Raw genomic sequence first — 26223 nt, forward strand, 5'->3', positions numbered from 1 at the left:
GACCTTTTCTTTCAAGTTCAGACGTTCTTTAGTGAAAAATAAAGAGCAAAAAACATACAGCGTATGGGTTCATGCCGAGGTGCCACATAACTGCCTAACTCAACAAACTCTGACGTAATCACGTACGTTATCTCTGCTCCTAGAGCATCTTGGGAAATGAAGTCCTTTTTTTTATATTTAACTCAAATAAATTAAATTAAATGCAGTCTCTTTAATCACATTACACACAATAACTGGTTTTAATAATATCACTGTTAACTTATATTTTAACCTGTATTAACATATTTATTCTTTTATTCAGACAAATACATTCTCAACATGCAGTCAAGTTGTAGAAGCATCTCTGGGAGCGTTGTTGAAAGTATGCACCAGAGCTTAATTGCATGTATAACAAAAGGTCTGAATAAGATGTAAAGGTAGCTGATGGGTTTTCATTTTTGCAACACAATTGAGGATTTAAAAAAATTAGCTCATTTAATTTAAAATGAAACCTGATCAAATGGTCTGATAACACTGCCCTTGTATAAAGTATGCAATGCTGCCAAAGTGTAGTCATGGAAAAAAAATAAACTATTGTTTTCATTAATTTCTTGTTCATGTTAATGCCTGGTACAACTACAGATACCTTTGTTTGGACAAATATAACTCATAGGAGTTTACCTTCTAGCCATTTTTCATGTTTTTTTAATGTTGACCAACATCATTATAAAGAAAACAATCTGATGTAGAGCTCCAATGTTATCTCACGATGACGTTAAAGCAGCTTAAAAATGTTTAAAATTAAGATATATATGGCTGAATAACCAGTTTGTGTCAACTATAAAAATAATCGTTAAGTATCAGTGTCAACAATACTGGCCTTGTATTTAGTTGTACAACATTAATACCATATTTTGCAGTATTACCCACGACTACCCGATGTAGAGTTCAATAAGAAATAATGACGGGAAGTTTCTCTGTAGATGAAGTGTGTGGCTCTTAAAAGAGCCTTTGTGTTTGTATCAGCAGTGTGTAGTTTAACCTCCGAAGCCGTACAGGGTGCGGCCCTGCCTCTTGAGAGCGTACACCACATCCATGGCGGTCACAGTCTTCCTCTTGGCGTGCTCGGTGTAGGTGACGGCATCACGGATGACGTTCTCCAGGAAGACCTTCAACACACCGCGGGTCTCCTCGTAGATCAGACCGGAGATACGCTTGACTCCACCGCGGCGAGCCAGACGGCGGATAGCGGGCTTGGTGATGCCCTGGATGTTATCACGGAGCACTTTACGGTGACGCTTAGCGCCTCCTTTACCGAGTCCTTTACCTCCCTTACCGCGGCCAGACATTTTCGATTATGTTGAGATTGGGTCGTCAGAAACGAATGAGAAGACGTTGGCTGACCGCCGGTATTAATGTCTGAACTGCGGACGTGAAGGAGAACAATGAGACGTCTCTCGGTGGGCGGAGACGAACTCAGCAGACCTTCATTATACTCAAACAATGTGATTATTCATGACTTTCCTACATGCATTTAGAGAAAAAGAACATGTAAGCTGAAACAGAAGGTAAAGGTATATAAAATAAGAATAATGACAACTATAGCCTACATGTAGAGTAGTGAAGATAACACAAAATGAGTTTTGCACCCTATATACATGAGTTTGTACAATTAAAAACAAACCAGAAATTAATTTTCATATTGTTAGGCTTCACCAAGAGACTTTTGATTTCCAGATACTATCACTGGGCTGCAGTAACAGCATTTGGCCTTCCTCATGTTTTTGTTAAGTCAGTTAAGCAGTGTGAAAAAAAAATCAAAATGTCCAGAATAAAGTCACTTTTTGAGTTTGGGAAAGTAAACTGTAAGCTATAACCTGTTTTTCCTCATTATGTCTAATATATGTCTACAAAATTCAAATATATTACATGAAAGCAGATCTTCCCAAAACAATGGTTGCAGTAACCTACCAAGAACAGCTCATTTATGGGGGTTTTAGTACTACTACTCTTACATAATGTGATTGATCCTTTTATGACATTGATTGAAATCAGTAGCAGGTTGTATTTTAAAGTCTGGTAATGAATCGACTGGCAAAGCCATTGCCTAGACTGAGGATGTTACAATCAATTTTTAGAAAATCATGAGAAAATGAGTTTGGTGTGAAGCTAGACATAGACCTCAGAGTGAAAGTGAAGATAATTTACAATTTAGGAGCTGGAGGGTGGAAAAAATACAGTAGTATTAAAAATAAAGGTCTTCTAAATGTCTTGCTTTGCGTGTGGAGGTGGTCAAGTGTGTGAAATACTGTTATATTTTACAAAGAATACATCTGTGAGATTTTATATATATATATATATATATATATATATATATATATATATATATATATATATATATATATATATATATATATATATATATATATATATATATATATATATATATATATATATATATATAGAGAGATATATAAAGAGCTGTTTCTAAACATATATATATATATATATATATATATATATATATATATATATATATATATATATATATATATATATATATATATATATATATATATATATATATATATATATATATATATATATATATATATATATATATATATATATATATATATATATATATATATATATATATATATATATATATATATATATATATATATATATTTTTTTTTTTTTTTTTTAATTTATAATAATTAATGTTTAGAAACAGCTCTTTCAGTAAAGTGGTTGGCTCTTAAAAGAGCCTTTGTGTTGTCTCCAGCAGTCAGAGAGGGTCCATGTTTACTTCTTGGCGGCCTTCTCGGTCTTCTTGGGCAGCAGGACCGCCTGGATGTTGGGCAGCACGCCGCCCTGAGCGATGGTCACTCCGCCCAGCAGCTTGTTGAGCTCCTCGTCGTTGCGGACAGCCAGCTGCAGGTGACGGGGGATGATACGGGTCTTCTTGTTGTCGCGGGCAGCGTTTCCAGCCAGCTCCAGGATCTCAGCGGTCAGGTACTCCAGCACGGCCGCCAGGTAGACCGGAGCTCCGGCACCGACACGCTGAGCGTAGTTTCCCTTTCTCAGCAGCCTGTGGACACGACCGACCGGGAACTGGAGCCCGGCGCGAGAGGAGCGGGTCTTGGCCTTTGCTCTGGCTTTGCCACCGGTTTTGCCTCTTCCACTCATGGTTAGATGTGTTTTCTGGACTAAGAACTCAGAGAAACTGGAGCTCCAGCAGCCGGAGCCTCCTTTATATGTCCGCGGACAACCAAGCAAACAGGAGGCTCCAGTAGAGCAGCAGGGGGCGGCCCGCTCTCACTGTTGGCGGGCATGTTAAAATAATTTTCCCCCCAATAAGCAGCGGAGATCCGGGCGGTGGGTTCCTCCTCTAGGCGGAGCTGAGCTGCAGGAGGAGCCGCTCACCAATCAGGATCCGGAGGTCTGAAGCAGCGTCACATTTCACCGCCGGTCCCACAGTTTAAGAGCAGCGAGTCTCTCCGTTGAATCACACATTTTCTCCTGTTCAGGGAAAGAAACGAAGTCATGGCAAGAACCAAGCAGACCGCTCGTAAATCCACCGGAGGCAAAGCTCCCAGGAAGCAGCTGGCCACCAAGGCTGCCCGTAAGAGCGCCCCGGCCACCGGCGGCGTGAAGAAGCCTCACCGTTACAGGCCCGGTACCGTGGCTCTGAGAGAGATCCGTCGCTACCAGAAATCCACCGAGCTGCTGATCCGCAAGCTGCCCTTCCAGCGCCTGGTCCGAGAAATCGCTCAGGACTTCAAGACCGACCTGCGCTTCCAGAGCTCCGCTGTCATGGCTCTGCAGGAGTCCAGCGAGGCTTACCTGGTCGGACTCTTCGAGGACACCAACCTGTGCGCCATCCACGCCAAGAGGGTCACCATCATGCCCAAAGACATCCAGCTGGCCCGCCGCATCCGTGGAGAGAGAGCTTAGACTCACCCGCTACCACACCACCACAACAAAACGGCTCTTTTAAGAGCCACCTCACTCTCAACTCAAGAGCTCATTCCTCTACTTGCTTCACATGTTCATAAATATTTTCATGGACTGAATAACCTGGAAAATGTCCCCGTTGTGGGACTAACAAGTACATCAACAAATACAGTCAATTTAGTTACTTTTCAAGTCGTTATTACGATAGAACAATATGAACAATAGTAATCAGTATGCATGAGTATTTACAAATCAAACCACAAAACGGTATATTAAGAAGAACATTTTAACAACCCTTTAGGTACATTTCCTATCACATTTGTTAACACCATATCTATTGTATTTTTAATCACATTTTGACCTTAAATTGAAACACACGTCTTCAGTTAACTCAGGGGACAAAATATAAATGATTTAGTCATCTGGAACCTGGTAATTTCTCTTATGTAAGTCGTAAGGCCTTACAATAAATAATGGTGTAACCTACCCATTGGCTGTGTTTAATAAAGACAGAAATAAAAAAGAATAGATATACCAAGTCTGAGATGAAAACGAGTTGGTTATATATGACATACACCATATCCGCCATTATATTAAAAGATCAAATGAGTCCTACCTTGACAGTAAGATGCTGCTTACTTAATGCTCAAATAATATATTTGGGATATATTTAATAATCTTAGTGGGGCCATTTTGCATAATGGGTACTTGTAGTGGAGTAATTTCGCGGATTGATATTAGTACTTCATCTGTCTGAATAATTCTTCATCACTGTCTACATGCAACAAGTAGGTGGCGCTATTGCACCAACATTTTATTTAACAAGTTGAGAACAGAGACAGTCTCTCTGAGGAACAAGACTAGAGAAATGAGAGCAGAGTGGTGTGTTTCTGCTCTGATGGAGAACAGTAAGACATGAGGGAGCTGTCCAAGGTGCTTGTGATCACTGACAGATAGAAATCTTTGCAGGCTGGGCCCTCAGGTGTTTTGGCTCTCTGCACACTTGGCAGCATGCACCTGAACGCACCTCAGAGCAGCAATTAAACCTGCAGAGGGAGAAAGATGGAGTGCAGATAATCCTTCTGGGTTGGTCTCACCTGCATACATCAGCTTCAAAGTATTTATTTTTTGTAAATGTAAAATAACGTTTGTTTTCTTTGGACACATGGATAAATATCATTTTAAGATGATCATGCATCAGCTCTGTGGTCAGACATTATTGTCAAATACACAGCATGGTCAATTAGTATACATCAATTTACTGCTGCAGAGTGCTTTATTTCCAGAAGTGGGTAAAAATGGAACATATATTTATAATTTCAGCTCTTCCGGTTTGATCATCTGGATTGTGTGCAGGTTTTTTGTTCACCTTGACTGCAGCAGCATCTATTGTGACTGTTTACAAAGACATCAGAAGCACTGAAATGTAATGTTTAAGTGTTACCATTAAGCACTTGAATATTACGATAAACTAATCTATAATGTCCTGTTATATTAATAGATTTCCACTTTATTTTATTAATGGTTAATGTTTATAATATAGAGTCATTTACCTTTTCTTTACTAAGACATTTGCACATGTAGAAAAATGAAGAACGTAATAAAACAGTAAGTTTCTGGAAAATGTCTTTTCTTTTACACTGTAGTTATTCAGGGCAACCAGAGTCATCTGTTTCAATATTTGTTTTGTCTACATGAGAAAATTGATGAGCGGCATGTGTGAGTCTCCCTTTCAGAGTGTGAGAGTTGGCAGACTGGTTTTATATTTATATTTATATATATATATATATATATATATATATATATATATATATATATATATATATTATACTAGATCTGTAGAGTCGGAACTGCCGTTAAAAAGATTTTTTGAAGGAAGTCCAAATTTTAAACTTCGACACTTGAAGTTTACTTATATTAGGGCATCAGTGAAACAGAGTAATGTAAACTTTGAAGCTCATTACTGCACTTCACCAAACATATGTTGTGTATTTGAGAACCCAAGGGTGACACGGGTGTCACAAACATTTTAAATGTTCTAGTAATGTCATGTATGTTTTCTCAAGTACATAAGTGTGTTTTTCAGTGTTCTACAGCTACAGTAGCTTGTTGAGAAGCCGTCCAACGAGGCAGTGTTATTTATATTTATTTATTATCGATTTATTAATATTTAGTTAATTAAAAACAAATCTGAAATGGAATTTGTTGTTCAACAGAACTATTAATGTCACAATTTTTATATATGTTGTGGAGATGCAAAGAAAAAGGCAAACGTGTTTCTGTAAGCAGAAAATGTGTCTAGTTTATTAAATTAAAAATAACAAATATCATGAACATAAATACCATAAACGCCCAATGTAACGTATATGTCACAATACAGATCTTTGTCATTTAGGGGTAGTATTTAAAAAAAAACAAACATCATAAATGTGTTCTATGTGGTCCTCTTGTTCTGTGGTATATCTCCCATAATTTTCCTTCAAGGATAACTGTGTCTGGGTTCATAGTATAATTATTAAACATTTATATTAAAAGTGGTCTTTAACAGAAGACATGTTCAAGCCAGCAGCTCTGATAGGAAGTTTGGATGAACTCAATTCATGTAAACTTTAGAAGTATCAGTATTTCCATCTTTTTGTAAGATGAGAAGTATCGGAAACAATACTGGCCCTATATTTAGTTTGGTAATGATAGAACTTGATGGAACCCTCTTATGTTATATTTGCAATTTTTGTTGACATTTGCAACATTTAAAATTCTTTATTGAGCATTTTCTTTTTAAAATAATTTCTAACTCAACACAAAACTCAACACATAAACAAAGAAAAGTTGATTACTTATTAGGAGCCACAATATGGAAAACTAAAACACAATTCTAGAAACATATTTACAAATTAGACATAATGTACGTAACATACAAAGAATATAGGACTACCACAACAACAAAAATGAAAAAAACCATACACCAGTACAAAGCCACACGGTGAAAACAGTCAAACGAAAAATAAACATGAATTTAGCCAAAACAGATCTAGAGAGAGACGGGTAATATTCACAGATTCCAGGATAAAAAGAGAATCGTATGAAACGTTAAATTCAAAGTAACTGTTGGACCACAGCAATAGCTTTAGACCAATTGAGCATTGTTTCGGGTCTAGCATTATTAATCCTGGCTGTTAACCTCTCAAGAAGACAGACATCAAAAAATTATAAAATTGTTGAACATGATCGTGTCTTCAGTAAACGGTTTATTGGCAATATATTATAAATAAGATACCTTTAACCTTAAATTTGTCTGACAGTTGAACAGTAAGGAATACGAAATAAGAGAAACCACTCTTTGAAGATAAGTGTGTGGCTCTTAAAAGAGCCTTTGTGTTTGTATCAGCAGTGTGTAGTTTAACCTCCGAAGCCGTACAGGGTGCGGCCCTGCCTCTTGAGAGCGTACACCACATCCATGGCGGTCACAGTCTTCCTCTTGGCGTGCTCGGTGTAGGTGACGGCATCACGGATGACGTTCTCCAGGAAGACCTTCAACACACCGCGGGTCTCCTCGTAGATCAGACCGGAGATACGCTTGACTCCACCGCGGCGAGCCAGACGGCGGATAGCGGGCTTGGTGATGCCCTGGATGTTATCACGGAGCACTTTACGGTGACGCTTAGCGCCTCCTTTACCGAGTCCTTTACCTCCCTTACCGCGGCCAGACATTTTCTATTATGTTGAGTTTGGATCGTCAGAAACGAATGAGTGGAAGCTCTCTGATCGCCGGTATTTACATCTGAATTGCGGACGTGAGAGAGAACAGAGGAGACGTCTCTCGGTGGGCGGAGACAAACTCAGCAGACCTTCATTGTTCTCAAACAATGTGATTATTGATGACTTCTCAACATGCATTTAGAGAAACAGAATATATAAATATAAAGAACTAGAAGCAAAAAAACAACAAAAAAAAAAAAAACACCATTACAGCAGCCTTAATATATATTAAATCTCTTCTTATAACCCATCTCTTCTCTTTGGCTTTTAACACCACGTAGAGTGTTGATATTATGATTTTTAAAAATTATTTTTATGCATATTTTATTTGTGCGGGCAGTGCATTTTATATATTTTTATTTAATTCTATTTTTATTATGTTTTATCTTATTGTATTTAATCGTTTTATCGTCTACTTTTTTATTGTGCTTTTATTGTGTCATCTATTTTTTGTTTTTATCTTTTTGTGCAGCACTTTGAAAACCCTGTGTTTGCTATAAACATGCTATATAAATAAAGTGGATTGGATTGGGTATAATTATATACATTTGCAGGTTATATACAGGGAGGTAATTGGTGAAACTTAAAATAGCTTATTTATACAATTGTACAAAACATTTTCTTTCTGTGGGTGCGGTCTGTGAATGTGTGTCTCAGAGTTTTCATGTGTTTCTTTGCTTTTATTTTAGTTCTCTATCAAGTTATTTGAAGGTTAAAAACCTCATATACCTGACGTTTGATAAACACTTATTATTATATGTCTCTTGTAAGATATTTGTGAATGATGATGGCTTATCATTCCAACAACAACAACAACTTACTTTTTACCCCTTATTATATTTCCCCCTTTAATTGAGATGGGAGGTTGTGGACAGTGGAGTTTTAGGGGAAGGTAGCAGGTCAACAACAGACCAGTTTGAAGTGGACTAACACGGTTACATCATTGGTAGTTGTGGTTGAAAACTGGTGGCAGAAACTCAGACTAAAACAATTACGATCTACAAAACAAGAAGGAAATAGAGGGAGCCCTTGACTTCCTCTGATTTCCCCCCAAACAACCAGCCAGAACAAACACATTGTAAATGGTGACACTACATGAACAGGGTTTTTATTTTTAACATAAAGATATCACCATGAAACTTCCTCAGTTTTTTACTTACATTAAGACAATTTCTGTTTGCATTATATTGAAACTGTGTTACAGGGTTTCAGATTAATTCAATTGCGAGAGCGCATTGTTGTGATCATGATTATTTTATGTCTCTTTTGGTAATTTGAGCATGATTAAACATGCCACCTTTAATATGGTTATGAAAAGAGCTTATTGCTTTTTTTTTTTTTTTTTTAAGGTGTGGGGGATTGGGGGTACGTCAACCTGGATGGGACATAGAAGGGGGTGCACAGCTAAAAATGTTTGGGAAGAGTGAAATAGAGTGAAATATTTCAAGCCTTTTTTTTTTTTTATTTTGATGATTCTGGCTTAGAGATAATGAAAACACAAAACTCTGATTCAGTAAAATAACTTTTACTGACTTAAGGAGAAATCTACAGTCGCAAAAGGATCAGATATAGTAAAGTATGCACACAAATATTTAATTTGGATGTTTTGTTGCCACTATTATGAGAGAAGACATATATCACCGTCTTTAAATACACCAAACTTGACTCAGTCTGCTAACATTAGCCACAGTCCGGTTGATTCTGGTATGCTTTTCTCTGCTGTCATTGTGTCTGACAATAATATCATCATTCAGGAGAAGAACAGTATAACCCTCAATTTATTTAAATTAAATTTAAAAATACTGTGACATGTAGTAATAGTCAGACTTAAGGAGGACAAACTGACAGAAACGTTGGAGAACAGGTTTATTCTTTAACATAGCATGTTTTTTAATTTATTTACCACCATGTGATCCAGGTTAGAAGTAGAGTGCATTAGAACAGATCTAAAATTTAAAACACAACATCTTTATATGTTTGTGCTGTACTAGTGTACACTCTCAATGCTATACTCTCTCTGTGTAATATACATCATATATTTTTTTTTTTTACAGTATCTGTATTCATATGTATATATTTATTTGAGAGATTTTAGCTTTTTAAGTAGGTTACTTAATTTGTTGTATCAACGTAATCATTCACCCACCAAGAGCCAAATGCAACACAAACATGTTCAAAGTTAGTGTTGGTATAATATTAATGATGTTTACCATTTTAGACCATACTGCTTTCATGAAACAGTTTGAACAATGATTAATAGTTTATTATCCATGCAGAAACGGTGTCAGTCCTACTTTCGGTCTCACCAGTGGAGAAAAAGTAAAAAATAGCAACTAAAACAACTTACTGTGCTGTCCAAAACAGGTGACATGTGATTTTCAAGGTGTTTGCATTGTTTATAGTGGAAGAATTTAAAAATAGTCTTCAGCAGAGGACAAGTTCAGAAACAGAGCAGCTCAACTGCACTTTAAGCGTCAGCCTCATCAGTGTGTTTGATGCGACCAGATGAACTTCATTTTATCATAAATTCATAAGGATGAGATGTTTGTTTTTACACTCAGTCTCTGGACAAACATGTGGAGCAGTTGGGAAATGTTTATTATTGGAGCTCTGATGCATTTTAAATCATTTTAGGAGAGAAATAAGTGTGAAAAGTCGCTGAGAAGTGCTGTTCGCGGCGGTGAAGAGGTGAGGTTTGGAGGCTCCACAAACAAAATGCAGAGAGCATCAGAACTCTACGTGACTTCAATATGAAGAGAAACAAGTCCGCTATCAGCTCCGTCACTCTCAGCCTTCAGCACTTCTCCTACATTTAGTTTTTAGCCTTTTATCAGTGCAGAGAAAACACAAGTGTCCCGGCTTTCACACTGCACAGAGGAGCCGCGGCCTGGCTTGAGTCTCCACGGTTCTCATGGTGTGTTCAAGTACAGCCCGCTGCTCCGAGCTCTGCAACAGTCCCTCAGACTCTCTGGTCACTCCGTGAGGATCAAAGCTTAGAGGAAGTCATGGCAGATAAAGAAGTCGCTCCCGCCGCCCCGGCCCCGGCCAAAGCACCGAAGAAGAAGGTTTCTAAACCCAAACCGGCTGGTCCCAGCGCCAAAGACCTCATCATTGCTGCTGTGTCCGCATCCAAGGAGCGGGGCGGCACGTCTCTGGCCGCCATCAAGAAGGCTCTGGCTGCCGGCGGATACGATGTGGACAAGAACAAGGTCCGCGTCAAGACCGCCGTCAAGGGCCTGGTCGCTAACGGGACTCTGACCCAGACTAAAGGGACCGGGGCCTCCGGCTCCTTCAAGCTCGCCAAGAAGGCCGCCGAGCCCAAGGCCAAGAAGCCCGCAGCGAAGAAACCTGCAGCTAAACCTAAGAAGCCCGCAGCCAAGAAACCTGCAGCGGCTAAGAAGACCAAGACATCGGCAGCAAAGAAGCCAGCAGCCGCAAAGAAGTCTCCCAAGAAGGCCAAGAAACCCGCAGCGGCCAAGAAAGCCACCAAGAGCCCCAAGAAGGCCACCAAGCCCGCCAAGAAGGCTGCACCCAAAAAGGCTGCTGCAGCCAAGAAAGCCCCCGCAAAGAAAGCTGCTGCCAAGCCCAAAGCCAAGAAAGCAGCACCCAAGAAGAAGTGAGCGCCACATCACTCATCACCAAAGGCTCTTTTAAGAGCCAACCACACCAGCTTTAAAGAGTGCTTTCCCTTTTATATCTCTTTATGATACACACGATGGGTAGATTTCTTATTTATTGTAATGCCTTACAATTAAAATAAGATACTTTTACAGGTTCCAGATGACTGAATTATCTATTTTCTCCCTCCAACAGCTAACTGCAGACCTGGGTTTCAATTTAAGGTCAAAATGTGATTAAAAATACAATACACATGGTGTTCACAAATTTCATAGATAATGCGTCCAGAGGGTTGTTGCTCTACTTAATATATCGTTGTGTGGTTTGATTTGTAAATACTCATGCATATTCTTTTTACACTGTTCATATTTTTGTCTATCTTAACGATATGAAAAGTAACTAAATTGACGAGTGGAGTAACCTTACCTGACCTTAGAATGTCGTGAAGTATTGTACATAGTTTTACAAGCACCTGAAAATAATTCCACCACTGAGTTATTCTTTTTACACTGTTGTTACAAATGGAATAATCACGAAATTAAAATTTAACATTTTTAGTCTCAAAACGGGGAAATATCCAGTGTTTTAGCAAAATACAATTAAATAGAAGTAACATTCACAGAACAAGTAGGGAAATTAAGTATTTATAGATAATTTGATTATCTGTGCAATGTACATCAAGAAATCATTGCTACATCTCCATTTGTACAGTGTACTGAACAGTACCGTTTTATATTGTTATATAGTAAGTTTAGCACGTTTTTAATTTTACATGATTACTTTCTAGTCTTATACAGCTGCAGTCACAAGCAATTTCCCACCAGGGACCAATAAAATATTTCAGATACAAACACAACATGTACATAGATAAAACAAAGTTTCCTAAAACACCAGCAGGTCATTACTTTTTATTTTCATTTTTTTTTAAATCTAAACCCTCATAACATTTTATCAGGGAGTTATGAGGCCCTTTTTCAAAGCTAAAGATGACATTGTGGGGAAAATAGGCATCAATTGTTCGACATTTCCCCATATGACTAAATATATATTTACCACGTTAATTATTAATAGCTTTCTTGTCGTAATGTGTTTGCTGTAGTAGAAGTAAAATAGGCTATATAGCTATTCATCCTAGAACTGAATCATCCTTTTGTTTACATTAGGATATTCAACAGTCTTCCAATGCTGATGGATAAACTGACCAGGATTCACTGAATAAAGACTCAAGTGATCAGACATTTCCCCATGTGAATAAAATATATATTTACCACGTTAATTAATAGCTTTGTTGTAGCACCGTGTTTGCTGTAGGGAAAATACTAATTAAATTCAAGAAGTCATCCTAGAACCAACCAAATCACCCTTTTATTTACCATCAACCGTCACTTAATATTGAGTCATATTTGTCATGTACAGGTACAGAGAGAACGCTGATTTGATAAACCTACCCATTCATTATAATCCAATAAAAACCTTGTACTATACTCATATTTTAAGTTTCGAAGTCAACAGAAGCCTATGGGGTTTTTGGTCAATCTTATATTAACCTCATGAGGTTTAATTACTAATCTTTTTTAAAGTTTGAAGGACAAGAGGAAAAGCTCTTGGGGATGAAGTGGGTGGCTCTTAGAAGAGCCGTTGTGTTGTTGGAGCAGCAGCAGTAAGAGTTTACTTGGAGCTGGTGTACTTGGTGACGGCCTTGGTGCCCTCAGACACGGCGTGCTTGGCCAGCTCTCCGGGCAGCAGCAGGCGGACGGCGGTCTGGATCTCCCTGGAAGTGATGGTGGAGCGTTTGTTGTAGTGAGCCAGACGGGAGGCCTCACCGGCGATGCGCTCAAAGATGTCGCTGACAAACGAGTTCATGATGCCCATGGCCTTGGAGGAGATGCCGGTGTCGGGGTGGACCTGCTTCAGCACCTTGTACACGTAGATGGCGTAGCTCTCCTTCCTGGACTTTCTCCTCTTCTTGCCGCCCTTGGTTGCTTTAGTGACGGCTTTCTTTGAGCCCTTCTTGGGCGCTTTCACTGGATCAGGCATGATTCAAGCAGAGGTTGCTCCGGAGTAATGACGTATGTACTGCGGTCCAGTCTTTTTATAACCACCTCATGCAAATGTTAACTGTGCTGTTGCTCTTAGAGGATTGGCTGTTTTCTGAGCCGGACTGAGCATGTGCTGAACAAAAACACTGACCTCTATAATCTCACACAATCAATTTTTTTTATGTGGGAACAAAATAGGAAGTTAGTAAAAGGAATGCATTGTACATAAGTAAAATAGACAGAGACCTTGGTGTTTATTTTAATAGTTTTTTTTACTTGTAGTTTATAGTATTTTTTAGCTTGCACTGTTTGCACAAATTTCTAAATATTTTGTCATATATTTTAAACACTTTCTACTTTCTTTCAGATCTTAATGAAGCACTCACATTATGACTGTGTGGAACTTCATCTGATAATTTTTACTGTTGCATTACAATTTAATGAGGTTTCTTCCCCTCTCACTCATCACTATCTTTCTTCTCACTCATGCAGTTTATTTTTTCAAGCCGTCTAAACTCAACAAAATAATACAGGACATATCATAAACCTTATTTCATGTATATATTACTTTTCAATTATAACACAAGATATACATCACTTCATAACTCAAATTATTTTTTATTAAAAAATGACCCCCAAGATATAAACCACATTGGTCTACAGCTTTAATGGATTCATTAACAAGGCAATAAATGTTTTACTTTTCCTAATGTTGGAGTGATACTAGTTGAGTTAATCTAAATTGAGAAAAGGTACTACAGGGGTTACCTATGCTATTATGGGTAGTGGTTGATCATTTTGAACACAAGGATTTAATTACACATTAAGAAAACACCATTTATTTACTAGTGATGTGTCACTCAATTAAGTGAATGATGGGAGCCAGCTCACGTCCGTCAGCGAGGCTTTCTTTCTCCACTGAGAAGGTGACAATGACAGAAATATAAAATATATATAATTGGTCTTCCTCAATGCCTATTTGCCCTGAAAAAAACTGTTAACTGTTAGATGCATGCTGTTTTGCACATTGTATATATATTTTTTTTCAGTACTTTACTTGTTTTGTTAGGTGTGTTTAAACAAATAAGTAAAATGTCAATATTGTCCTTTTTTAAAACTCCTATGCTTAGGTTTTTCTATCTTTGTGTAGCAGAGTGGTTCTTTAAGCAAGTTGGAGAGTTACAAGGGACTTTACAACTGTAAATGCAATTAGCTACACCAATGTATTGAAAAGTAAGTGATAAGTGTTGAAATACAAATCAGAAGTCAAAACAGCACTAAATTTGGCTGAATTATAAAAAGGTATAAGTGGTAAATTGAAGAGCCATTTGGGAGCCGAAAGAGACAGCTCCTCTTGATGAGCTGAGCCAAATTAACCATCTCACCAAAGAGACCAAATTAACATCACTTTTACACTATCCTTTCTCTATAAATCATATATCAATACTAGAAGTTTATCTGTAGATAAAGTGTGTGTGGGAGCGTTGTTGAAAGTACAATGCACTAGAGCTTAGTCGCATTTGTAACAAAAGTAAATGTAGCTGATCAGTTTTTTTTTTTTTTTTTTTTTTTTACAAGACAATAGATGTGCTATTCAGCGCATTTAGTTTAAAATGAAACATTACAAAATGGTATAAAGTATGCAATGCGTCCCAAGTGTATAGTCATAGAAAAGAAAATTTTAGATGATGGTCTTCAATTTCTAGTTTATTTTAAAGCCTGGGATAAATGATATTTAGCAATTCCCCATGAGCAAAATCTTTATCCAGAAAATTACCCGATGTAAAGTTCAATAATATACACGCAACGACGGGAAGTTTCTCTGTAGATGAAGTGTGTGGCTCTTAAAAGAGCCTTTGTGTTTGTATCAGCAGTGTGTAGTTTAACCTCCAAAGCCGTACAGGGTGCGGCCCTGCCTCTTGAGAGCGTACACCACATCCATGGCGGTCACAGTCTTCCTCTTGGCGTGCTCGGTGTAGGTGACGGCATCACGGATGACGTTCTCCAGGAAGACCTTCAACACACCGCGGGTCTCCTCGTAGATCAGACCGGAGATACGCTTGACTCCACCGCGGCGAGCCAGACGGTGGATAGCGGGCTTGGTGATGCCCTGGATGTTATCACGGAGCACTTTACGGTGACGCTTAGCGCCTCCTTTACCGAGTCCTTTACCTCCCTTACCGCGGCCAGACATTTTCTATTACACTGAGTGTGGATTGTCAGAAACGAATGAGTGGAAGCTAAGGCTAAGGCTAAAGAGTCATGAGCCTGGAGGGATAGCTCAGGGCTTGTGCCCTTTTCTATCCATAGTTGTGATGTCAGGAGTCAGGAGTGGACCGGAGAGGTGGGAGGAGGCAAAGGACTCGTGAGGTTTCAGCAGAGGAGGACCAAGGCACAAATAAACAAATGAAAAGAAAAGAACAAGGAAACACCCTGTGTGTGCATGTTATTTACATAACTGTGTGTGTGTGTGTGTGTGTGTGTGTGTGTGTGTGTGTGTGTGTGTGTGCGCATGTGGTGTGATGTCAGTTCTTTAATGGGTCATGGGGGCTTTGAGGGGTTCTGTGAATGGGGGTCTTTGGCCAGGAGCAGCATAAATGACATGGGTGTATTGACTGTGTTGTGTGCTTCATGTATGGTTTTCTGGAGAGAAGGGTTGTTTATTGCTGTTTTCATGTATTTCTGTGAGATGACTCTGTGTCTCTGTCTGATGGTCTGGATGCCGGTTATGGTGTGGATGTAATGGTTGCTGATGTAGGACGGGAGTCTGTGAGCCAGTTTAAGTGCCTTGTTTTGGATGATTTGTAGTCTTTGTAGCTGGTTGTCAGAGATGGTGATCCAAGCGGGGACGGAGTATTCAAAGAGTGGTCTGATGTATGCCAGGTAAACTTTGATGATTGTTGAGGGTGAGGCGCCATGTTTTCCACAGAGGGCTTTGAGGTGGTTGAGTCTATTGTTAGCTTTTTGTTCCAGGTTATTGATGCGTTTGGTCCAGGTCATGTTATTTTGAAAAGTAATGCAGAGGAATGTTGCTTCTTTGCTGATATTGATTTTGTGATTGTTGAGTGACAGGTTGATATTGGACTGCAAGTGTGGGTTCTTAGTGAAAAGGATGAGTTGTGTTTTGACAGGGTTGAGTTTGATTCGCCACATGTTGGTCCAGGTTTCTATTTCCGTGATGCATGTGTGGAGTTTCCTGGCTGCAAGGTTTGGGTGTTTTGAACTTGTCCAGTAGCAGAGGTCATCGGCGAACTGTGATACTTTGGCTATGGTGGCTGGGGGTTAGTAGATATCAGAGATGTATATGAGGAATAGAAGTGGGCTTAAAACTGAACCCTGTGGGACTCCTGCTTGGGGTATGAAAGGTGTTGAGATGGTTGAAGCAACTTTGATTTTGATTTGACGGTTATCTAGAAAGCTTGAAATGATGGATTGGGTGGGTTGTGGTAGTTTGAGGTTGCTGTCCAGTAGTCTGTATTTCAATCCGTTGTGCCATACTTTGTCAAAAGCTTTTTCGATGTTGAAGAATATTGCAAGGGTTATTTCTTTTTTGTTGTAGTTTCTGTGGATGTCTTCTGAGAGTCTGAGAATGTTGTCTGTAGTGGCTCTCCCCTTCCTGAATCCGGCTTGATGTATACCAAGGAGGCCTGTTGTTTCAATGTGACTGGTGAGGCGTGAAGTGAAGACTCTTTCAAAGAGTTTTCCAATTTGGCTGAGAAGGCTTATGGGGCGGTAGCTTGTGGTGTTATGTGGATCTTTTCCGGGTTTGTGTATCATGATGACTAAGGCAATTTTCCAGGGTGAGGGGAAGTGTCCAGTGGAGAGGCAGGTGGAGAAGAGCTGTCCGAGGTGCTGAAAGTAGGTGCTGGTGCTTGTTTTATCAGAGTGGTGTCGACATTATCTTCTCCTGGGGCTTTGTTTTTCATTTTCTTTAGATGTAGTTGTATTTCCTGGATGGTGACTGGTTTTGTGAGGGCTTGGTGCTCTGTGGTGAAGTTGGCCGTATTTGTTTGTTTTCTATTGTGTTTTGCTATTTCTCTGTTAACCAGGTCTTTCCATTCATTGTCAAAATGGGGGTCTGTCGGACAAGAGTGAATGATTTCGAGGTGATTGCGGAAAAGTGTGGCCTTTTCAGTGTTGTTATTAATTATTGTGCCTGAGGATTTGAGTGGTGGTATGTTGTGGGTCTCTGAGTCTCCGTTCAGGTTCTTTATTTTTTGCCAGAATGTCCGGGGGTTTGTATCTTGGTCCAGTTTTCTGTAGAATGTGTTCCATGTTTTCTGTCGGTGGAGGGTGAGTTGTTTTTTAATACTGCTTTGTAGTCTGTTTAGTACTGTTTTGATATGGGATGATCTGAACCTGATAAACTCGCGACGCAGCTTCCTTTTGTGTCTGATGAGTTGGAGGAGGTGGGCAGGTAAGGTCTGTTTTGGTGGTTTAGCAGAATATAGGGATATGGTTTCCTCTCTGGCTTGGGTGAGAATTTGGCTTAAGAGTGATGCTTGTTGGTCCAAGTGTTGAGGGGTTGTGGTGAGAGTGATGTTCTCCAGTTTACCTTCGATGTTTGATCTGTATTTTTCCCAGTTTGCTGTTTTGTAGTTGTATTTCTTCTTCTTGTTGACTTGTAGCTGAGAGGAGAATGTGGTGAGAACAGGCTGGTGGTCGCTGGAGAGGTGGTCGGTGGTGGAGAACTCATGAAGTTTAGAAGCCAGGTCAGGGGAGCAGATGATGAGATCCAGGATGTCTGTGTTGCCAGTTAGTGGAGATATGTAAGTGGGTTTGTTTGTGTTGATGATTGTTAAGTTGGTGTCAGTGAGGATCTGTTTGAGTACTCTGCCACTTGTGTTTGTTTTATTGCAGTAGAAGTCGACATGTTTGGCATTGAAGTCTCCCATGATGAGGGTGTGGCTGAAGGTGGATGCAGCTTGGAACAGATTTGCAGATGGTTTTATTCCAGGGGGACAATAGATGCTGATGACTGTGATGGAGTGATTTAAGTGGGTTTTCATTTTTATTGCTACATATTCGTTTCCGTTGAGTTCTTCTGATGTGAGACCAAAATCCATTTCACTGTATTCAATGTGGTTTCTGATTAATATGGCTACTCCTCCTCCTTTTCCTGTCTGTCGTTCTTTTCTGATGATATAGTAGTTGGGAATATTGATCCGTGATTTGGTTGATAAGAGTGTTTCGTTTATGGAAGCTACAGAGATGTTCTTGTCATTGAGCAGTTGGATTAGTTCTTCTTTATTTCATCTTATTCCTCTGATGTTTAGATGTAGAAAGGTGCAGACTGCCATGGTGAGAATTATGGGGAAAAAAGACCGGTGTGGTGTTCTTGGTGGAAGGGTTTTGTTCATGAACTGTAGTTTGTGTGTTTTCTGATGCTTTTGATGACTTCTTCTATTTTTTTTGTCGTTTTTTGAGGTTGTCTCGGAGGTGAACAAGATGGGTGCTGTCTCTGGAGTGCAAGCTGGAGGGGTTGGTGGGTTATTGGCAAGTGGAGTCATGTTTGAGAGATAAACTGGGCAGGTCTTGGAAGCGTCAGAATGTTCACCTGAGCAGTTGGCACACTTGGCTTCGTGTTTTTCTTTGGTGCAGGTTTTGTGATGGTGATTTTCTCCACATCTCAGGCAGACCACCGGGTTATTGCAGTTGATGGATATATGATTGAACTGTTGACATTTGAAGCATTGTTTGGTGTTAGGCGGGGGCCGTGCCTTCTCCACACGGTACTGAAATAGGTCCATGTAGAATCCTTCGTGGAGAAGGCCGGCAGCTTGCTCTGGGTTGGTTAGGTGGATTTTGATGAATGTGGTTGGCTGCTGAGTATTTCTGCTGATGATTCTGTGTAGTCTGGTGATTCGGATGCCTTGGTTTTCCAGTTCGTCTTTCACTTGTGCTTCTGTGATGTTGGTGTTGATGCCTTTGATGACGAGCAGTTTTACAGGGGTGTCAGATGGGGTTTTAGTGCCTTGTTTGCGTGCTAGTCTGCAGGTGAAGTGTGCTCCGTTGAATGCTCCTTCGGGCCATGGTGACAGAAGACTGTTGAGGGAGGGAATGTCCTTAGGGAAGATGAGGAGGTTGCCGTTTCGCATGTGGACCAGTTTTTGCAGTTGGACTTGTGGCTTGTGTTTTTGTATTTCTTTGCTGATGGATAGGTTGGTTGTAGAAGAGCTGTCTGGGGTTTTGTAATTTTCTATGACAACCGGTGTAATTTCATGGTTTTCTGCAGACTCTCTTCTTGCTCTTTTTCTGGTGCCTGTGTTGAATGTTTGATACTTGTGTATATTAGCATTGACAATGTCTGAGAAGCTGGCAGAGAGTGGGGTGAGTGGGTCCTGTCCTTCCAGTAGGATCTGTTCCAGTAGGTGAGGTGTTAAGTGTGTGATTAGTGTTAAACGGTGCAGTTAAATATAGTGCTTAGTGCAAACCAGTGAGCTTTTACATGAAAAACAACAAAATAAGTGCCTTGGTCTCCAAATCTGCTTGTACCTCACTGTGATCGCTGTGGTCGTGGAGGAGAAGAGGCGAAGCTCCGCGGGCTCGGAGGCTCCGGTGGATCCAAAATACACCGCTGCTTGGAGTGAGGTCTGGTTCGTGGCGAACCCTGTGGTCTCGCACCGCAAGAACCGGAATCGGGTAGTGTGGCTGTACTGTGGCTGATAATATCAACGAAAATATGTATAAACGAAAATATATGGGGTCGATGAATGGGGTCAATGAATGAGTGGAAGCTCTCTGATCGCCGTTATTTACATCTGAATTGCGGACGTGAAAGAGAACAGAGGAGACGTCTCTCGGTGGGCGGAGACAGATGCAGCAGACCTTCATTATACTCAAACAATGTGATGATTGATGACTTTTCTACATGCATTTAGAGAAAAAGAAAAAGAACATATAAATGACAAAGTTTACGATGAATGATGAAATACATTTACTCAAATAATGTACTTAAGCACAATTTCTTGTACTTTACTTGAACATTTCCATTTGATACTATACAAATACTGTACTTTTTACCACGCTACATTTAGCTGACAGCTTTCATTACTTTTTAGGCTGAAAATAAACAAATATTATCAATTCAAAGTTATTTTTTTTTTTTTTTACTAAACCCTCATAACATTTTATTAGAGTTATGAGCCCCATTTTCAGATGACATATTGTGGGAAAAAGAGTCAAGTGATCCAAACATTTCCCCATATGAATAAAATATTTATGACGTTACAGGTTTTCTCAGTCACTTTGGTGCATTTCTCACATAGCTCTTTACATTTCCAAAACAGTAAGTTCAACCTCCACAACATTTAGTCAATTGTGCTCATCATAGCATCAGTTTCTCATTCCTTTCAACAAATTACAAAGGCTTTTGGACATGCATCAAGTGCTTTCATACAACTCTCTGCTGTTTTATAACATTATCATATCATGTCATGTCAGTCAAAATGTACTATACTTGTGAATGCTGAAGTCATTCCATACAAAACTAATAGTCCTCATTTCATTGCTTGAGTCATTACATACAAAACTGTTGAACTAGTTGTCAAAATCTGTCAAGCAAATTTTATATATTTTTTTCCTAAATCTTTTTTTTCCTGAATATGTCTCCTAAATTGAATATTTTTTCTCAGGTGAACCTCAGCTTTCACTGATGAGAAGGGCTGTGTGAAGCATTAGTTGAACCAGTAATAACTGTTAGAAAAATTGCATGAGGAAACCTTGAAAATTGAATAATCTGACACCAACAGAGAATCCTCACCATTTCTCTGCGCAGATCGTTGATGGGGAAATGATGAGCAGGAGGACGTCCAAGTTCTCAGTTTAACATAATTTTACATTACATTACATTACATTACATTACATGTCATTTAGCAGACGCTTTTGTCCAAAGCGACTTACAATAAGTGCATTCAACCTGATGGTACTAGACATAGACCATAGGAATCATGTAAGTACATAACTTCAAGAGCTAACTGTCATTGCTAAAGGAGTGCTATATGTTAAGGAAGAAAAGAAGAGAAAAGAAAAGAGTAAGAGCTTTTTTTTTTTTTTTTTTTTTTTTTTTTTTAAATATATCTGTTAGGTGACCATGACTTAACCGAGGTATTGTTGGAAGAGATAGGTCTTCAGCCTGCTGCGGAAGATGTACAGGCTGTCTGAGGTCCTGATGTCGGTGGGGAGCTCGTTCCACCATTTGGAAGCCAAGACAGAGAAAAGTCTGGAGGAGGTTTTGAGGCGAGTTGACCCACGCAGGGTGGGAGTCGCCAGCTGTTTGGCTGATGCAGAGCGTAGAGGACGGGCAGGGGTGTAGAGTTTGACAAGGTCCTGGATGTAAGTAGGACCTGAACCGTTAGCAGCAGAGTACGCCAGAGCTAAAGTCTTGAAGCGTATCCGCGCAGCCACCGGTAGCCAGTGGAGGGAGCGGAGGAGGGGTGTTGTGTGTGAAAATTTGGGAAGATTGAAGACCAATCGAGCAGCTGTTACAATTATTACAATACGTCAAAAAATGTGCAATACAGAGATCTCTGGGTCCAAAACTACATGTCCCCGATACACACAGACGGGTTTCAGTTTGTGAAGTCTGAACCCCATCTATTTCCTTCAGACCCAATATTTATCCTAACAGTTGTTTACTAAACATGAAGGTAGATTTCTTCCAGGAAGTTCCGCCTTCTTCATCCGTTGATTCGTCAGTTTTAATCAATACAGGGAAACATCATGTCACCGGGCCACAATCTTCTGATGCCCGGCACATCAAGTCCTGACCTGGCCTCTTCTCCAGAACATTCAACAAAACCTCCTGCCTTGTTATGTCTTCCAGATATAATTTGGAGCCACTTATTTTTTCAATGTCTAAATGCATTCTAAAGTCTAAAAAATATGAAACATAAAATATATTCTTTGTGATTATAGAATCTTAATCATTTTTTTCAAATGGAATATATGTAATCAAAGTAATCACAGTTTCTAAATCAACATTAACACACAAATATAATCATTGTATCAAAATCATATTGCCTGATTAATATAAATGCATAGAGATAGATATTACCAAGACTGACCTTTGATAGTGACCTGCGTCACACACAGAGACAGACACCAGGGAGTCACACAACAGAGAAGCAGAAATCAAGCAATCAAAAACAAAATAGAGAATAATCAATTTATTTTAACATAAGACACTTCTCTACAATCACTCAGAGCTGAATCCATAAACCATAAACACTTTACAACATATATGAACCAAGCAAGACATAGTGTGGACCATTTCTACAACACTGTGACACAGAAATGGTAGGTCATCCTCATGGAAGAGGGGTGAGGGTTCGGGGAGGAAGTGGGTGACATGTAATGACATCACAGCAGAGTCCTGCAGAGGGTGGATTCGCCACTCGAGGAGATACTTGGCTCGCTGCATTGCCAGAGATGATATTGGCTGTGATGTAGATGAAACTATGTGTCCAGACAGAGTGGAATGTCTGGATGTGCATGAATGATTTACAGTAATATTTATGTTGTATGTCCAGTTCCAACAGTTGTGCACAGCTCTACCCAAAGGGTGTTTATGTTTGTGCAAAATAAAAACTATTTTTTTTCTTTTGCACAATGCTGTAAACAAATTAGAATTGCAAAGAGCAAATGCAATATAAATGTGAAACATACATATTCAGTGTGTTGTACTCAGTTACCTCACTAAATACAGTAATGTGTAACTTTACTGTAGTTTTCAAATAGCTGTGTAAATAGTATATAGTGCTGTCTGGAGCATTTTCAGGTAGCGTCACCAAGATCTGACTGTTTAGCATTGGAAAACATTTCCAGAGTAAACTGTTATAATGAAAACATGACAGAGACATTTGACTTTCTTGTTCATAAACATGGTGTCAGGACTTTTCATCTTGATGTCACTGACACTTTCATTGACATGAATCCTTGCTTTTGAGGAGTGAGCTATCCATTTTGAGTAAGTGACACGCTCCTGCAGGTTATCAACTAGGTTTTGCCGTTTGTACTATCTGTTTTGAGATATGCATTAACTGTTGTGCAAATGTAAAGAGCGATGTGGGAAATGCACCAAGCGACTGAGAAAAACTAAGTATTATAAGCTTTGTTGTAGCATTGTGTTTGCTCTTGGCAAAATACTTATTAAATTCAAGCATTACATTTACATTTAGTCATTTAGCAGACGCTTTTATCCAAAGCGACTTACAGGAAGAGTAAAGGCGAACAATCAAGGTATAGTGCAATAAGAGATATTAGTGCATCAATAAGTGCTAGTGACAATTTTTTAAGGAGTAGAATTATCGTGTGGTCTAGGAGAGAAGATGCTCTCTGAAGAGCTGGGTCTTCAGGAGTTTTTTTTTTTTTTTTAAAAAAAGGTAGATAGGGACGCCTCTGCTCTGGTAGGAACTGGTAGTGTGTTCCACCAGCAGGGAACAAGAAGTGCAAAGAGTCTGGATTGCCTTGGACCAACGGGGGGCAGAGTCACGCGCCGTTCATTGGAAGAGCGCAACAGTCGTGGGGTAGCGTATGTCTGAATCAGGGCGTTCAGGTAGGTGGGAGCAGTACCGGAGACAACTTTGTAGGCGAACATTAGAGATTTGAATTTGATGCGGGCTGCAACAGATAGCCAGTGGAGCTCAACGAGCAGCGGTGTGACAAGCAGTAAAATAGAAGTGTAAAAGTTATTCATCCTAGAACCAACTGAATCAGCCTTTTATTTACCGTTAGGTTATTCAACATCTTAAAGGATTATTTAATTTTTTGTCATGCACAGGAACAGAGAAGATGCTGATTATTGGATAAACTAACAAGCTTTCATTGTAATTAATTAAAAAAATTTTTACTACATTTTAAAATAATTTGTTAAATTGATATTTGAAGTCAATAAAACACCTTGGGGTTTTTGGTCAATCTTATCTTCATAAGGTTTAATTAATTACTAGTCTTTTAAAAGTTTGAAGGACAAGAGGAAAAGCTCTTGGGGATGAAGTGGGTGGCTCTTAAAAGAGCCGTTATGTTGTTGGAGCAGCAGCAGTAGTAGGAGTTTACTTGGAGCTGGTGTACTTGGTGACGGCCTTGGTGCCCTCAGACACGGCGTGCTTGGCCAGCTCCCCGGGCAGCAGCAGGCGGACGGCGGTCTGGATCTCCCTGGAAGTGATGGTGGAGCGTTTGTTGTAGTGAGCCAGACGGGAGGCCTCGCCGGCGATGCGCTCAAAGATGTCGCTGACAAACGAGTTCATGATGCCCATGGCCTTGGAGGAGATGCCGGTGTCGGGGTGGACCTGCTTCAGCACCTTGTACACGTAGATGGCGTAGCTCTCCTTCCTCTTGGTCCTCCTCTTCTTGCCGCTCTTGGTGACGGCCTTAGAAACGGCTTTCTTGGAGCCCTTCTTGGCTGCTTTCGGTGCTGGATCAGGCATGTTTGGTTATCGAGTCTATCAGAGTCGAATGTCCTCTCAGCCCTCAGAGAGGTATTTTATGTCCGTTTCATGTAAATAAAGCTGTGCTGTTGCGCTCACGGGATTGGTTGTCTTCTGAGCGGGACTGAGCATGCGTGTTACTGAGTGTCCGAGTTCTCTCTGCTTTAGTCAAGTCAGGATGGCCGAGCGGTATAATGCTGCATCTTATCAGAAATTTGAGGTCCATTTCAATTGCCTTATTGCGCAGAGAAGTGCTGGTCCTTATTCTTTCCGTTCTCAAGATCTTTTGTTGCTTTCTGTTCCATATGCCTGTACTGAATTGGGTAAAAGGGTTTTTGTTCACTCTGCACCTTTTGCATGGAATAAGTTACAGAATGACAGGAAACTAACAGAGTTAAAGAAACACAGACACATTATGGCTGCAAAGAACTTCATCTGAAGAACACTGTTGTTGTTACATTATTATTTATTGAAGTTTATTCCCCTTTCACCCATCTCTATTGATTTTTATTTTGTTTTATTTATATTTTCTCGCCCATTCATCAATTTTTTATTTATTCTGCACCAGCTTTTTTGTTAGTTTCTATCATAACTCCCACAGATATCAATAACTCATACTTGTGCAGTGTTAGAAATAATCTGTTTTTCTGTCTCTGTTGTCTGTCTCTGTGTGATGAACATCACTATCTATGCATGGGTAAGTCATTATATGTGTGTGTGTGTGTGTGTGTGTGTGTGTGTGTGTGTGTGTGTGTGTGTGTGTGTTCCCTCTCTGTGCATGCAAGATGCTTTGATACAATGATCATGGTCTTCTCTGCTTGGTGACATGACGTGTCCAGATATTGATTGAAACTGACAAATCAACGGTTCGAGAGGGACGCCCCTTCTGGAAGAGATCAACCTACATTCTTAGTAAAACAATGTTAGGCTATAAAACTGGGTTCAGGGAAAGTAGACTGTGTCCAACCTCCATGGACTGACCAGCCTAATCCTATGTCAGGGACGTGTAGATTGAACCCAGAGACTCTGTAACTACAAATTTCTTTAAGTATTGTAAAAAAATGAAGTTAAACTGAGAACTCGGACTTCTCCTGCTCATCAATGGTCGGCGCAGAGAAATAGGTGAGGATTTTGCGTTGGAGCCTGATCATTTAATTTTAAAGGTTTCCTCAATGCATTTCTCAACAGCAGCTAATCTCTCTCTATCCATATTCTGTATGTTGTTAAACTGTATCTATCTTTCTGTCTGTCTCTGATCCAGGAAAGAAGGGAGAGATGGATCTGTGAAGCGAGAAACCCCGGACCTGAAGAAACTACACTTTGTGTTGCCGTTCACAATGTGATGCAGTGCATATTTAAACACATGTATTATGGTTTTGCCAAAAATGCTTTCTGTTTGATGCCAGAAATTCCAGTCTGTCCACCTCTGGCTGCTCACTGTG

General features: G+C 39.7%; 6 protein-coding genes across 6 annotated transcripts; 2 read left to right on the plus strand and 4 right to left on the minus strand.

Moving 5' to 3' along the window:
- Window positions 1-2732: 2732 nt before the first annotated feature.
- On the minus strand, window positions 2733-3509 carry LOC131977601 (histone H2A). The gene has a single exon (XM_059340987.1). It carries the CDS (start codon window positions 3169-3171, stop codon window positions 2788-2790), a length of 384 nt encoding a protein of 127 aa, XP_059196970.1. The 5' UTR covers window positions 3172-3509; the 3' UTR covers window positions 2733-2787.
- LOC131977594 (histone H3) lies at window positions 3490-3985 on the plus strand. Its single transcript, XM_059340980.1, has one exon. It carries the CDS (start codon window positions 3529-3531, stop codon window positions 3937-3939), a length of 411 nt encoding a protein of 136 aa, XP_059196963.1. The 5' UTR covers window positions 3490-3528; the 3' UTR covers window positions 3940-3985.
- Window positions 3986-10688: 6703 nt separating this feature from the next.
- Window positions 10689-11318, plus strand: LOC131977614 (histone H1-like). The gene has a single exon (XM_059341000.1). It carries the CDS (start codon window positions 10704-10706, stop codon window positions 11316-11318), a length of 615 nt encoding a protein of 204 aa, XP_059196983.1. The 5' UTR covers window positions 10689-10703.
- Window positions 11319-12881: 1563 nt separating this feature from the next.
- On the minus strand, window positions 12882-13493 carry LOC131977608 (histone H2B). The gene has a single exon (XM_059340993.1). The coding sequence runs from the start codon at window positions 13351-13353 to the stop codon at window positions 12985-12987; it is 369 nt and encodes a 122-aa protein (XP_059196976.1). The 5' UTR covers window positions 13354-13493; the 3' UTR covers window positions 12882-12984.
- A 1591-nt stretch (window positions 13494-15084) lies between these two features.
- On the minus strand, window positions 15085-15731 carry LOC131977612 (histone H4-like). The gene has a single exon (XM_059340998.1). The coding sequence runs from the start codon at window positions 15547-15549 to the stop codon at window positions 15238-15240; it is 312 nt and encodes a 103-aa protein (XP_059196981.1). The 5' UTR covers window positions 15550-15731; the 3' UTR covers window positions 15085-15237.
- Window positions 15732-24334: 8603 nt separating this feature from the next.
- LOC131977602 (histone H2B 1/2-like) lies at window positions 24335-24805 on the minus strand. Its single transcript, XM_059340988.1, has one exon. It carries the CDS (start codon window positions 24779-24781, stop codon window positions 24407-24409), a length of 375 nt encoding a protein of 124 aa, XP_059196971.1. The 5' UTR covers window positions 24782-24805; the 3' UTR covers window positions 24335-24406.
- Window positions 24806-26223: the final 1418 nt, after the last annotated feature.

The sequence above is a fragment of the Centropristis striata genome, chromosome 9 (genome assembly GCF_030273125.1).
Source record: "Centropristis striata isolate RG_2023a ecotype Rhode Island chromosome 9, C.striata_1.0, whole genome shotgun sequence".
NCBI classification, from domain to species: Eukaryota; Metazoa; Chordata; class Actinopteri; order Perciformes; family Serranidae; genus Centropristis; species Centropristis striata.